Source organism: Leptonychotes weddellii, chromosome 1 (assembly GCF_054177405.1).
Source record: "Leptonychotes weddellii isolate Sample4059 chromosome 1, ASM5417740v2, whole genome shotgun sequence".
Lineage (NCBI taxonomy): Eukaryota > Metazoa > Chordata > Mammalia > Carnivora > Phocidae > Leptonychotes > Leptonychotes weddellii.
Window position 1 is genome coordinate 16656624 of NC_138369.1, and position 14842 is coordinate 16671465.

Below are 14842 nucleotides of genomic sequence, written 5' to 3' on the forward strand. Positions count from 1 at the left end.
GGCTAATCCTGTAATAATTCTAGTGACTCTATGGACTTTATCCAGATACCCATTCTCATCAAGCAGACCTCACTCAAATCACTGCATATGCATTCTTCTCTGCCTTTTCTTTTCTTCAAGGAAACCCTGATGATGACTTCCAGTGTCACACAGCCTGTTTAGAAATTCTTCCTAGGCGCTGTAAATTGTGCAAGACTGTTGAATCACAGATCCGTACCTCTGAAACAAATAATACATTATATGTTTTAAAAAAAGAAGAAGAAGAAGAAGAAGATAGCAGTAGGGGAAGAATGAAGGGGGGGAAATAGGAGGGGGAGATGAACCATGAGAAACGATGGACTCTGAAAAACAAACTGAGGGTTCTAGAGGGGAAGGGGGTGGGAGGATGGGTTAGCCTGGTGTTGGGTATTAAAGAGGGCACATTCTGCATGGAGCACTGGGTGTTATATGCAAACAATAAATCATGGAGCACTACATAAAAAAAAAAAAAGAAATTCTTCCTAGCGTCTGACCTCAATCCTTCCTGCTCCAATTTAGACCTATTCCCTCTAGTTCTGTCCTACATGCTACTTTTTCTGCCATTCTGTCTAGCATCAAGCTGCCTACTTTTGGTAACTGTTATTAGGTCCCACTCTTTTTGTTCCTTAAGTCAATAAAGCTACATTGGCTCTTTGATCAAAGGTGGGACTTAGGCACTTACTTGTTGGTACCAAGTTATGTGTGTGACAAGGAACAGCAGAGTCAGGCTCTAAAAGATTATTTCCAGCCAATGCCAGTATAAAGATGCAAGTATATCTTCTGTCACTCTTCATTCAAAGTGAAGACCTGGAGTGCTGTTTTTCCACTGTCAGTATTTCAGTTTTTCCCTCAGTCAGGTCATGGTGAAGTCCCTGGCAAATAACAAGGCATCATTTGCATAGCACTTGATAGAAGGCAAATCATTCTTTTACAGACCTCGCTCCTGTATTTGACAATAGCCTTGTGAGGCAGGCAGAACAGGAATGATCATCCACATTTTATGGAAGGAAAAAGGTACAATTAGTCAAAATCATCTCCCAAAGCTAGAAAGAAATAGAGAAGAATGTTTAATTGGTGGTAGAAACAATGATTTGTATTTCATTTTAAAAACCCACCTCAAGAAAATAAATTAACTTTAAAAAGGAGAGGGCACCTGGCTGGCTTAGTTGGAAGAGCATGTGATTCTTGATCTCGGGGTCTTGAGTTCAAGCCCCATGTTGGGTGTAGAGATTTTACTAAAAAAAATAATAATAATAATTTTAAAAACCTACCTCGAGGACTAAGGCATGTCCATTGTTTGCATGGATAATGTCAAGGTCAGCAGAGTTGTCAGCTGCTCACACCACCCTTGTACAGACAGGGAGCTGCTCCTGATTGCATTACGTGCGACTTCCTGTCCTTCAGGAAGATGGGACTACATCTTCATGGCAATATTTGGAAACGGGGTCAAGTTAAATCTGGTTCTGCCTTATCTATATCCAAGGACAGTCAGCCAAGGGCAACCTAAAATGCCAGTGCAACATTGGGGTAAGGAAGATTAGAAAACAAGCTCTCTCTGCTTTATAAATTAATTAATTTTCTGATCAGGTAAAGTGTCATGTACAGTTGAATTCTCCTATGGAGTTCACTGTTTCCTTTCTAAATGCGGGTGAATGGTTCAGATACACTGTTCAGCTTTCCTCCAGTTTATTGAGCAGTGTGTGTGGTTACTTCTGCCCCAAGGAAAAGAAGGAGCATTGTTGACCATGGATTCTTTACACTATCTACACAGTTGTCTCCAAAAGTATTGAATTTAAGTCAAATCAATTTTCTTATCTTGTAGATTTGGCCTGATGGGAAAATAGGACCTGCACAAAGGAGAAAATGTCCTAGTGCCACAGAGAAATCCAGGGGCTTCCTCCGGGAAGATGACACTTTATTTTGCTTCTCTCTTTCAGGATTGCATAAGCTTGGGTTCAGGAGAGCCAAATAGGAGCTCCTACCACTCCTTTGTCCTCTACCACAGCAATAGTCCTCGCTGGGGAGAGATTATCAAATTGCCCATCCCCATCGACCGGTTCCGGGGCTCCCACCTGCGCTTCGAGTTCAGACATTGTTCCAGTGAGTGAGACTTCTCTCCACATTCCTTGGAGGATATGAATATTCTCTTGTCTTAGAACTCTTTCCTCAGAAAGAGAATTCAGAGAGTTCTTATTATTGGGGCAAGAAAATGAGGAGTTCTGAATAAATGGGTACTCAGGGATGGGATGTCATCAGAGGCTGTTCTTTAGACATTGACTCAAACCATGGAGTCTGGTACTGGCCCTTCCTAGTGTCTGACCCAGACACTGGATAATTACCAGTGTCATTCTCCTTTGGGTGTTTCCTTTCTACATATTAAACTGTTTCTTAAAGAGCCTCTGGTTTATCAAGACCAGCAATCTAGTTTCTATTTGAGTCTAGGTAGCCTGTGTACCTTGGGATATAAATGGAAACTCAGTCCAGTACATTTCTCATCATTCTTGCAGTCAGGTAGATACCTAATTAGTGAAAGGGACGAAGAAGTAAAGAATGTGGGTGATAAGCACAAGGGGAATTTCTGTTAAAAAACAAAGTTAGGGTCAAAAACAACTAACACTTAGCTCTGGTTGCAGCAAAGGACAAAGGGGAAAAGAAACTCTTCGGCTTTGCATTCTCACCCCTGATGCGGGATGATGGCACCACTCTCTCAGATGACATCCATGAGCTCTATGTGTACAAGGTATGGAGCCTGGCTGTCTCACACCTCAACCCTCACACCCCTGAGACCACTCTCACACATGGTTCTCAGTTACGTGGTTTTCAGTGGGCAGGCCAAAGGATCCAGGGTGGTGCGCTGGTGGATGACAGCAGGACAGCTGTGGGCAGGCTTTGTCTTCTAACTACAGTGGCTTCCTTCCCACAAGTAATGCCAGTAGGCCCTTCGTGTCCCACCCCCAACTTCACAAGTAAGGGAAGTCTGTTACCAACTCCTCTGTGCCACTGTGGCCTTGGCCAGTACATTCAGAGACCTGCCATTTGAGATCATGGTTCTGTCAGCTGTCACAACACAGCTGCCTTCCAGAGTTGCCTGCACACCAGGTGGAGGCCACCTGCCCCACCATGTTCTCTTTAAGAGGCATGTGAGCCATTCTGGGGAGTTTCCAAACAGAAAGCAGTCTTCTAAGAGGACCTGAGGCCCAAGATCTAGCCTCAGGAAGATGAGAGCAAACATCAACATCAAAAAATCTCCTGCGACCTTTTTATACGTGGCATGGTTCAGGAAACATTCTGTGTTCTCTACCTTTGCCTACAGTGCGATGAGAATAGCACGTTTAACAACCATGCTCTGTACCTGGGCTTGCCCTGCTGCAAAGAGGACTACAATGGCTGCCCCAACATCCCCTCCAGCCTCATCTTCCAGCGCAGCACCAAAGAGTCTTTCTTCATCTCCACACAGCTCTCCTCCACCAAACTCACCCAGAATGGTAGGTGATGGGATCTGCAGGGGGCTGCCCTCCTTGTCCTCAGTGGCTGACTTCATGTTGCTGATGCATGCTAAGGGAGACGGAAATTTGTTGCTTTTTCATGCCACAGTGAGGGCATTCTTTTCACCTGCAGTTGGAGGAACCACTTGGCAATAGCTGCCTGTAAGGTTTCCCATGTTTTTAGTAGCTCCGGAGTATACCTCCAGATTTCACGGATGTGTCTTTGGCCTTGACTTCAGCACTAAAGAGACTGTTGTAATGCTTGTGGCTCTTTCTCTTCCTCTAGATTCCACCGGGCAGGGAGGGTCTGGGCTTTGCTTGTCCTTGGCATAGCCAGTGTTCACCATCTTTTGCACTTGCTTTTTTAGTGGACCTCCTTGCTCTGCTGAAATGGAAGGCTTTTCCAGACCGGATCATGGACATCTTAGGGCGGCTGCGGCACGTCAGTGGGGAAGAAATTGTTAAGGTGGGTCTTCCTGAAATTCATACATGCAGCCTGAGCAAGAATCTGGGCAGAAGGCCTTACGTCTCCTTGATTTCTACCAGTACGCTTCTAAGACCATTTCTTGAAATATAACTAGATGAGTAGAAATAAAGTTGTTTTTCTTTTTTTCTTTTCTTTTCGTTTCTTTTTTCTTTTTTTTTGTTAGCTTCTCTTTTTAAAGGAGGTATCACATCGGGCTTATTACCTTTCAGAAACTATATTTAAGTTATAAACCCTATTTTCTGACTTGTTTTTCTTCCTAGAAAGCAAAACAATAATTAGAGAGTAGTGGTCAAAGCATCCTCTCAGAAACACACCCGGTGATTTGTGCTGCCTCCTCTCCTTTCCTTAGATCTCTTTCTCATTTTCCTTATTTGTAACCCTTTTACCACAAACCTAGCCTGAAGTTTTTCTGGCTCTACTGGCTTGATTATCTAGAAGAACTCTAAATACTCTCCTTTAACTTATAGCTACTGATTTTGCCCAGTCTCCCCCACTTAGAGTCCATACTAGGGACCCTTCCCCACTCCCTGTCTCAACTGCTTTCTCTAGGTGCCTTTGTGACATTTCCCATCTAATGACCTGAGCAGGCTGACAACACTGCCAGTCCCCAGTTGTCTTCTGTAGGGCTTCTCTGCATTGTGCAGAGTGTTTGCCCACCTGGTTTTAGCTCAAGAAAACTCCCAGGTACCTCCTGATGGTGTAAGCCCTGCAGGTAGATTCTACACAGTGGACTGAACTCTGCTCAGGAAAATGGAGCTGCTTTGGATGATCAGCAAGAGCAGTGGAATGTAGGGTAGAGACTAAATTTCAAGAAGGCAGCTTGTGCATAAATGAGCTTTCTTAGTTCTGTCCTTGTAATTACCAAATCAATGAGTACAGATAATCTTTCATTTTACAGCACCATTGACTCCGTAACATACACGGTGTCTCCAAACAAGAAACACTTTTAAAGTCTGTATACCTCTATGTGTTTTTATGAAGTCTTGTCTGAATTTTGTTTTCATCAATTAATCAGAGTATCATCAGTTTTTAAAAAGAACTCTTAAACAAGCTAATACTGGGCGCCTGGGTGGCTCAGTCGTTAAGCGTCTGCCTTCGGCTTAGGTCATGATCCCAGGGTCCTGGGATCGAGTCCCACATCGGGCTCCCTGCTCGGCAGGAAGCCTGCTTCCCGCTCTCCCACTCCCCCTGCTTGTGTTCCTGCTCTCGCTATCTCTCTCTCTGTCAAATAAATAAATAAAATCTTTAAAAAAAAACAAAACAAAACAAGCTAATACTAGTTTTGTTTTGTTTTGTTTTGCTTTGCTTTGCTTTGTTTTGTTTGGAGGGGGGGCAGAGGGAGAGAGAGAATCTTAGGCAGGCTCCACACTCAGCACAGAACCTGATGTGGGCTCGATCCCACGACCCTGAGAACATGACCCTGAGACCAGGACCCTGAGATCATGACCTGAGCTGAAATTAAGAGTTGGGCACTTAACCAACAGAACCATCCAGGTGCCCCTACTAATACTAGTTTTTGAAACTGAAGATTAGTTTATTCTCAGGGCATTTTTTTTCTTCTAAACATATTAAAAATATCAATTAGCAAACAGAAAGGTATTTAAAAAAATCTGTAATCTTTTTAAGTCTGAGTTGTTGTATTCCTGGTAAGAGAATATCCTATCAGCATATCTGGTTTTAGCATCAATAATTGATCTCAAGCCACCAGAAGAGAGTGTGAAAAGAATCTGCTAGAATTAAAAAAAATTTTTTTTACTTTTTTTTTTTTTTTTAAAGATTTTATTTATTTACCTGACAGAGAGTGCACAAGCAGGGGGAGCAGGCAGCGGGAGAGGGAGAAGCAGACTCCCTGCCAAGCAGGGAGCCTGATGCAGGGCTGGATCCCAGGACCCTAAGATCATGACCTGAGCCAAAGGCAGACGCTTAACTGACTAAGCCACCCAGGCACCCCTTTTTTTTAACTTTTTATTAGAATATTTCAAACATACACAAAAGCCCCTATGAGTACCTAGCACCTAGCACCAACAGTCATCAGCCTGTGGCCAATCCTGCCTATCAATACCTCCATCCACACCTGCCACTTTAGACATTGCTAGAAAATAAATTGTAAACATTGTATCATTCAGTTGCCTTTTGACCAACAGAATGTTAGATTTGATTTTTAAAGACTGTCAGTATCCATGAGTATTTATCATCCTCTCCCTTGGATTTTGCATCTTAGAAACAAAAAACAAGAAAACAAAAAAAAAATGGTGCTTCCAGATCTCTTACCCTCATTGATAGCCCTCAGCAGCAGCTTTCTCCCTTCTCCTGGAATACTGATTTCTAGACCAAAACATGGTTTCTGTAGTTAAGGCCTAGCCTGCCACACCTTCATTCAAGTGTCCTCTATAGGCCACAGCAGAAAGTAAGGGACTACTGCTCTCTTTGGAGTCCTGGGAAAGTGAGCTCTTTTTCTTAAAATGAATTTGGCATCAGAATCACTTACATTGTCTTTATTTCAAAGTTATAATTCTACATGGGTATCCTGTGTTTTTTTAGGTAATTGCTCTTTCCTTAGAAGTTTAGCACTCACCCAAGAGAAAAAGCCTCTCCAAATCTCTCTTAGGGCCCTTTGGGCTGTACACAAACACCCTGAGTCCACCTAGTTATCCCTTAGTTAGGTGGAGGTGGGATACTCGATTTTTTCTAAGTGGTGGTTTGAAATCTTAGGAGATTTTTTAGTTTGTTTATTGGGAGATTAAACTCATTGGTGTATGGAAATTTGACCATGTGTACAAGGTCCTAAGACTTGAGCCCTCTGATTTTTATGTTACAGTTTCTGCAAGACATTTTAGATACACTCTTTGTGATTTTGGATGATAATACAGAGAAATATGGCCTATTGGTGTTTCAGTCTTTGGTAAGTCTCACCCTTCCTGACTTTCATTTTTGTTAGTTATTTCTGTCACATGTTTTTAAAAATCCAAGGGAAGCAATTTATTAGAATGAGTCAATACAAGGTACAGATGTTTCCAATACAAAAGGGGCTGAGGAGTGTCACCCAAGGAAGACCAACCAACCAACTTCCCAGGCAGATCCCTACAACATCAAATTTGAAGAATTCAACCTGGTCAGGTCCGGGCCTCAACTTTGTAGTTCTGATACTCAGTCTCATCACTGTTGCAGAGTTGCCTAGACCCTGAAATAGAGACCTACACCAACAAAATGCTCAGAGATGAATATAGGAAACCAGATGGCCTATTCTTTCACCTGCCCAGTAGGATATAACCACTAGAAAGAACAGAGACTCACCCATGCTGGTCTGAGCATCACACTGTCTCCCTGTGTACGGTTGTTTGGGAACCAGAGTCTCCGGAGGTTGCTTAGTGAGAATGGACAGTGGTTTGAATGTTCAGCGCATTTAGCTTAATAGATCCAGTCCCATAGGAGTGCTGTACATTCCAAGAGGAACCACATACTGTAAGTCTAACTAACAGATGAGGAGCATAGGTGAGAGTTAAATAGTTTGCATAGTTTGGCCCTTCGGCTTTTCTTCTTCTTTGCTCTCCTGGCCAGCCAGCCCCTTTTCTGAAGGCCATAGCCTTTCATAGGCTGAGCTGGCTCAGAGGATTATCTTTTTTTTCTCTCTTTTCCAAGTTTTTTGAGACACCTTTGTATTTATGCCACCAAACACAGGTATTGTTTTGCTTTTTCCTAATCTGTATTACACCACCTAGCATTATTGTGAAGAGATTCAGAGTAACACTGACACAGACAGATGAGCCCCAAGTCCAAATTCAGAAGCTGGGGGCTGTAGGAATAGAACAGACAAGAGAGAAATACAGACACAGAATAGAAATATTACATTCTCTGCCCATGGGCAACACTAGAGAAAACACTGACAGTTTGTCATTCCTTAAAGAAGCAAGAATTCTGTTTTCTGCTGGAGATAAGTCCGAGGCCTCCAGTGAACCCTGGTACCCTCCGTCTCCTCCAGGTATTCATCATCAACCTGCTCAGAGACATCAAGTATTTCCACTTCCGGCCTGTAATGGACACATACATCCAGAAACACTTTGCTGGAGCCCTGGCATACAAGTAAGTTCCATTTGGCATCATTATTAGGACTTGTGTTTGAATAGAAAGACAGGCTTAAAAAAAGTTCAGTGACAACCAGCATTCATTCAGCTGATCTTTTTTTTTTTACTTAATTTTTTTCTAATTGTGGTAAAATACATAGAATATAAAATACCTATTTTTAAGTGCATAGCTCAGTGGCATTGAGTATGTTCACATTGTTGTACAACCATCACCACCATCCATCTCCAGAACTTTTTTCAGCTTGCAAAACTGAAATTCTGTGACCATTAAATATTAACTCCCCATCAACCCTTCCCCTTCTGCTGCCCCTGGGGAACCACCATTATGCTTTGTCTCTGAATGTGCCTGTTCTACGTACCTCATGTCAATTGAATCATACAATACTTGTCTATTTGTGTCTGGCTTATTTCATTTACCATAATGTCTTCAAGGTTCATCCATGTAGCATGTGTCAGAATTTCCTTCCTTTTAAAGGCTGAATAATGTTCCATTGTATACATATATACCACGTTTCGTTTATCCACTTACCCGTCGATGAATACTTGGGTTGCTCTCACCTTTTAGTAATTGTGAATAATGCTGCTATGAACATGGATATACAAATATCTCTTCAAGACCCTGCTTTCTGTTCTGTTTGACATATACCCAGAAGTGGCTTACTGGTTCATAAGGTAGTTCTATTTTTAATTTTTTGAGGAATCACCATACTGTTTTCCACAGCAGCTGCACCATTTTATATACATACATTTTACACAAGGGTGTTCAATTTCTCCATATCCTCAAGCCAAGACTTGTTATTTTCTGTTGTGTTTTTTGGAAGGAGTGGGGGGTTTTGTAGTAATAATCCTTAATTGGTATGAAGTGCTATCTCATTGTGGTTTTGATTTGCATTTCCCTAATGATTAATGATGCTGAGCATCTCTTCATGTATTTATTGACCATTTTTGTATCTTCTTTGGAGAAAAATTTATTCAAGTCCTTTTGGGTGTTGAGTTTGAGAAGTTCTTTATAGATCTTGGATATCAGCCCTTTGTCTGTAGTGTCATTTGCAAATATCTTCCCCATTCTGTGGGTTGCCTCTTTGTTTTGTTAACTGTTTCCTTTGCTGTGCAGAAGCTTTTTATCTTGATGAAGTCCCAAAAGTTCATTTTTGCTTTTGTTTCCCTTGCCTTTGGAGATGTGTCTTGAAGAAGTTGCTGTGGCCCATGTCGAAGAGGTTACTGCCTATGTTCTCCTCTAGGATTTTGATGGATTCCTGTCTCACATTGAGGTCTTTCATCCATTTTGAGTTTATCTTTGTGTATGGTGTAAGAGAATGGTCGAGTTTCATTCTTCTGTATATAGCTGTCCAATTTTCCCAGCACCATTTATTGAAGAGACTGTCTTTTTTCCATTGCATGTTTTTTCCTGCTTTTTCAAAGATTATTTGACCATAGAGTTGAGGGTCCATATCTGGGCTCTCTATTCTGTTCCATTGGTCTATATGTCTGTTTTTGTGCCAGTACCATACTGTCTTGATGATGACAGCTTTGTAATAGAGCTTGAAATCAGGCAATGTGATGCCCCCAGGTTTGTTTTTCTTTTTCAACATTTCCTTGGATATTCGGGGTCTTTTCTGATTCCATACAAAGTCTTTTGCCCATTTTTTAAACATACTGTTCAGTTTTTTATTGTTGAGCTGTAGGAATTCTTTTTTTTTTTTTTATACTTTTATTTGACAATCAGCAATTAGTTCTCATCCACATTAACTGTCTGTAGATTTTGAAAGTGGTGACAGGTACATAGGTAACCAGTGTGTAGAGCTTGTTTAGTGAATCTTCATCCTCATTACGTTTTCTGAACAACTGCAGATGGATACGATATGGAACATTCCTTATTCTTTGGCCCAGACATCTTTGTTGAGCCTGGTGTCAATGCGCACGTCTGGAGTTCCCATCTCCTTCATGGCAAATTTCTGGATCTCTTTGAGTGCCCGAGGGGCACGCTTCTTCAAACCCACTCCATGGATGTGCTTGTGAATGTTGATGGTGTATTCTCTGGTCACGACCTCGTTGATGGTAGAACTGCCCTTCTTCTTCTTGCCACCCTTCTTCTTGGGAGCCATTCTGCCCGGCTCTGGTTGGAAAGGGGCTGTAGGAATTCTTTATATAATCTAGACATTAACCCCTTGTCAGGTACACAATTTGCAAATATTTTCTCCCATTGCCTTTCTTTCTGTTGATTGTGTCTTTTGATATACAGAAGTTCTCAATTTTGATATAGTCCAGCTTACCTATTTTTTCTTTTGTTTCCTGTGCTTTTGATGACATATCCAAGAAGTTATTGCTAAATCCAGTGTCATAGAGCTTTTCCCCTATATTTTTGTATACAAGTTTAATTTATAGTTTTAGCTCTTACATTTAGGTCTTTGATACATTTTGAGTTAATTTTTGTTTATTGTGTAACAGAATCCAACTTCATTCTTTTGCACATTGATATCTAGCTTTCCTAATATAATTATTGAAAAGACTATCCTATCCCCATTGAATGGTCTTGGCACCCTTGTTGAAAATCATTTGACCATCTCTGTGAGGATTTATTTCTGGGCTATGTTATTCTCTTGATGTGTATGTCTGTCTTTATGGCAGTACCTTGCTGTTTTGGTTATTATAAGTTTGTAGTAAGTTTCGAAATCAGGAAGTGTGAGTCCTCTAAATTTTTCTTCTTTTTCAATATTGTTTTGGCTATTTGGGGACCCTTGAAATTCCATAAGAACTGCAGGATGAATTTTTCTATTTCTGCAAAACATGCTGTTGGGATTTTGGTAGAGATTGCATTGAATCTGTAGGTCACTTTGGTTAGTGTTGGCATCTTAATAGTTTTAGTCTTGCAATCAATGAACATGAGTGTCTTTCCATTTATTAATATCTTCTTTAATTTCTCTCAGCAACATTTTATAGTTTTCAAAGTATGAGTCTACAAGTCTTTCACCTCTTTGGTTAAGTTAGTCCTAAGTATTTTATTCTTTTTGATGCTACTATAAATGGATTTTTTTCCCTTAATTTCCTTCTTGAAGTACTCACTATAAGTGTATAGAAATGCAAATGATTTTGATATTAATTTTATATCCTGCAATTTTGCTGAATTCATGTATTAGTTCTAAAAGTTTTTGTGGAATCTTCAGTTTTTTTCTACCTATAAGACCATGTCATCTGCAAAGATAATTTTGTTTCTTCCTTTCCAGTTTGGATGCCTTTTACTACTTTTTCTTGCCTAACTGTTCTTCCAGTACTATGTTGAATAGAAGTGGCAAGAACAGGCATCCTTGCCTTATTCCTAATCTTAGAGGAACAACTTTCTTTCACTATTGACTAGGGTATTAGCTGTGGTCTTTGAGCTGACATTTTTTTTTTTCAATTTCCTCATTTTTTATTATTAACATATAATGTATTATTTGTTCCAGGGGTACAGGTCTGTGATTCATCAGTCTTACACAATTCACAGCACTCATCATAGCACATACCCTCCCCAGGGTCCATCACCCAGCCACCCCATCCCTCCCACCCCCTCCACTCCAGCAACCCTCAGTTTATTTCCTGAAATTAAGAGTGAGCTGACATTTTAAACCATACTTTACTACACAGTTGTCATACTTTTCCTTCTAAGAAATGGTGGCAAAGCTAATAAGTTAGTCTTGCTTTTTCCGTGAGAAACATGTGAATAAGTAAATATAGCACCCACAAATAAATGTCAAAGAAATAAAAAGTTGATAAAAGATATAAATAGTTAACATGGGAAACAGAGGTTATCTAAAATCATTAAAGCAAAAAAATTAAAATAAAAAATTAAACCATTAAAGCAAAAAAAAATTAAAATGAAAAAATAAAACCATTAAAGCAGTAAAAAAAAAATCACCACTTTCTTCTGTAGAATTAGCACAATTTTTGAAAATATAAGTAAAACCCAAGGGTGACAAGGCTGTGGAGTCACTGGAACTCCGGTGCTTTGATGTCACTCTGTAGAGCAGGCACCATGCTGTGCTTTAAGCGTGTCATCATCTCATTAGTATTCACAATAACTTCAAAATGTACTGTTGTTTTCTCTGTATTTTAAATGAAGAAAATGGCACAGAAGGATCAGATAACTTGCCCAAGGATACATAGCTAGAAATTGATAGGCCCCAGATGTGAACCCTGCTGTCTGACCAAGGCCTGTACTTGACTTCTGTGCCCTGTTGCCACGTAAGGAACAGGCCTTCTGATCCTGTCATCTCCCTTCACTCAGGTTACTTGGTCCTAAGGAAATAAAATATATGAGATAAAGGGGGAGCAAGGTGGGGCACACGGGACTGGATACCTTTATCTGTGTCTACTATTTACTAGTCATTGTTGTATGTTCTGGAGACACAGCAAGTTTAGACAAAACAAAAATACACGCAAAATCCAGGACTTTGGGGAAACTTTCTTATAATCAAAGAAGAAATGTGTCAGGGAGAGTGAGAAAGAATGATTATAATAGCTAATTAAAATGTAGCAACTCTATGGATGAGGTATGTTGTCTGAATGAGGTATGTTGTCTGGTCTCAAATGATCTGGAGATTCCACAGCTGTAACGGATCCATCACTCCATTCTGGCTCATCAACAGCATATTATTCCTGTGTGGCTAATTCTGGGCTGCAAAAATTTCAAGCTGCATTGCTTCTGAATTAAAGTGGGGTTTCTGGAACTGTTCTCTTTCCCAGGGAGCTCATCCGCTGTTTGAAGTGGTACATGGACTGCTCAGCAGAACTGATTCGACAGGACCACATTCAGGAAGCCATGCGGGTAACGTACTGAGCTCACTGTACATAAAGGGCCCACCCTGCAGTTGTTTGTCAGTAATGTCAGTGGTTTATAGTGTGCAGGACAAATGTAGACATCCTAGTACACTGGCCTGCTTTCAGGAACGCCGTGGACCACATAATTCCCCTTTCTTCACCTTGATTTTGCCCCAGAAGATCTTTATTCCTAATAATGTTATCTTAAGGCAGGAAGGATGGTTGATGTGCATTTAGCTCCTGGCCATCCTTCCTGCCTGGTTTTTGCCAACAGCATCCAAATCTGCTTCCACTGGCCAAAGCATCATATCTCCTTCTAAACCAGTGTTGGTGGCAACATTGATTAGAATTAAGATCTTTCAACACTTTTCCCTTGTTCAGTGGTTACTAAACATTGGTTTTAAAACTGTTTTAAGTGAAAAAAAAAAAACTGTTTTAAGTGAAAAGACTGAGTGTGAATGCACTATATATGGATATGTTGAGAAGAAGATAATCTTAAAACCTTGACCTTTGGAGGAACCCAGGGTCCCCCATGACAGCACCCCTGTGTGGACAGGTCCCACGATAAGGCAGCCTTTGCATTTCTGGGCAGCTCCAGTTTTCAGGGGATCATCCTCATTGTGAGTTAACTTCACTTTCTGGTAACTTCTTTTCCTGGTACTGCTTCTACCGTAGAGAATCACCTATGAGAATATTGATCCCTCTTTTGCTCGACAGTTCTCCAGATAGCTATTTAAAGAAAGCTGCCATATCCTCTAAGAACTCACAGCAAGTCCATGCTTTCTCCCGTTTCATCCCTACGTTTTATTGTTCTTGAGTTAACTTTTTTAATTGCTTTTTAAGCATGTCTTTCCCACCTTTTCCAGTTAGCAATAAAAGAAGAATGGTGACAAAGCTGTTCCGCTTTTTCTCTGTCCCCTTTTAATTTCACATCATGTGCTATAAGTCCTACTGGGCCTGTGATTTTGCTGTCCTTGTCCACATGGTAACAAGTGAGATGGGTGTTTCCCCAAGCATCATCAGACTGAAGAGGCATAGAGGTATAGAGCAGGGTTCTGAGTGTGATGTGGAGGCAGGGCCCAGGTTCTGTTCTTCTCTTAACCCAGTACCTGTCAGCGGCCTCATACAATATTTGAGGGGATAAAAGTTGAGTTAAATGTAAAAGATTCTATGTGAGTCCCAAAATTAATTGCTCAGGATACTGGAGAAAGCATCACAGAAGAAGTGGTTTTCTCCTAAGAATCATTCATTCAGTCACTCGATTTTGCTTGGTACCTGCCATGTGTCAAACACTGTAGTAGCCCCCGGGGATTCAGCAGGGGCCCAAGCAGAAAAGGCTAGGCCTTCATAGCACTTCCATCCAAGTGGAGGAAAGACAGACAAACATGTAACACTGATAAATACACAAAGTCAGTGAAAAAAGAAAAAACTTGAGGGAATAAACAGGATCATAGGATAGACTGGCTGGAAAGGAAGGTTTACTTCAGATCAAGATTTTAGGGAAAGCCTCTCTGAGGAGGTGACCTCTGGGCTGAAATCAGTGTTCAGGCCTGGGGGATGAGCATTCCAGACAGAGGAAACAGCATGTTTAAAAGCCTCGTTGAGGGGTGCCAGGGTGGCTTAATTGGTTAAGCATCTGACTCCTGATTTCAGCTCAGGTCATGATCTCAGGGTTGAGAGATCAAACCCCACATCAGGCTCTGCACTGGGCATGGAACCTGCTTAAGATTCTCTCTCTCCCTCTGCCTCTCCCCTCCCTCTCTAAAAAAAAAAAAAAAAGGCCTGGGAAGCTTGAGTTTTCAAGCAGCCAAAAAGTGGCTGATGTGACCAAAGCAGAGGATTTCAAATGTTAAATTGGATGGGAGGTGACAGAAAGGAAGAACTGAGGCTCGTTCCAAGAAGTCTGGCCAAATCTTGATGTCAGGGCTACTTTGGGAGATGTTCTTCGGGGGAAGATCAGGTTTGGGTGGAGA

The 14842-nt window shown here is 41.1% G+C and overlaps 1 protein-coding gene and 1 pseudogene across 1 annotated transcript in view; one reads left to right on the plus strand and one right to left on the minus strand.

Moving 5' to 3' along the window:
- Positions 1 to 14842, plus strand: part of DOCK3 (dedicator of cytokinesis 3) — a 162015-nt gene that overhangs the window by 71568 nt on the left and 75605 nt on the right. The window contains exons 9-15 of the mRNA XM_081818562.1: positions 1956 to 2118; positions 2652 to 2758; positions 3332 to 3503; positions 3872 to 3969; positions 6809 to 6892; positions 7970 to 8070; positions 12795 to 12876. Of these exons, the coding sequence (XP_081674688.1) occupies positions 1956 to 2118; positions 2652 to 2758; positions 3332 to 3503; positions 3872 to 3969; positions 6809 to 6892; positions 7970 to 8070; positions 12795 to 12876 (807 nt within the window). The remainder of the gene's footprint in view (positions 1 to 1955; positions 2119 to 2651; positions 2759 to 3331; positions 3504 to 3871; positions 3970 to 6808; positions 6893 to 7969; positions 8071 to 12794; positions 12877 to 14842) is intronic.
- Positions 9802 to 10485, minus strand: LOC115940403 (large ribosomal subunit protein eL31 pseudogene; annotated as a pseudogene).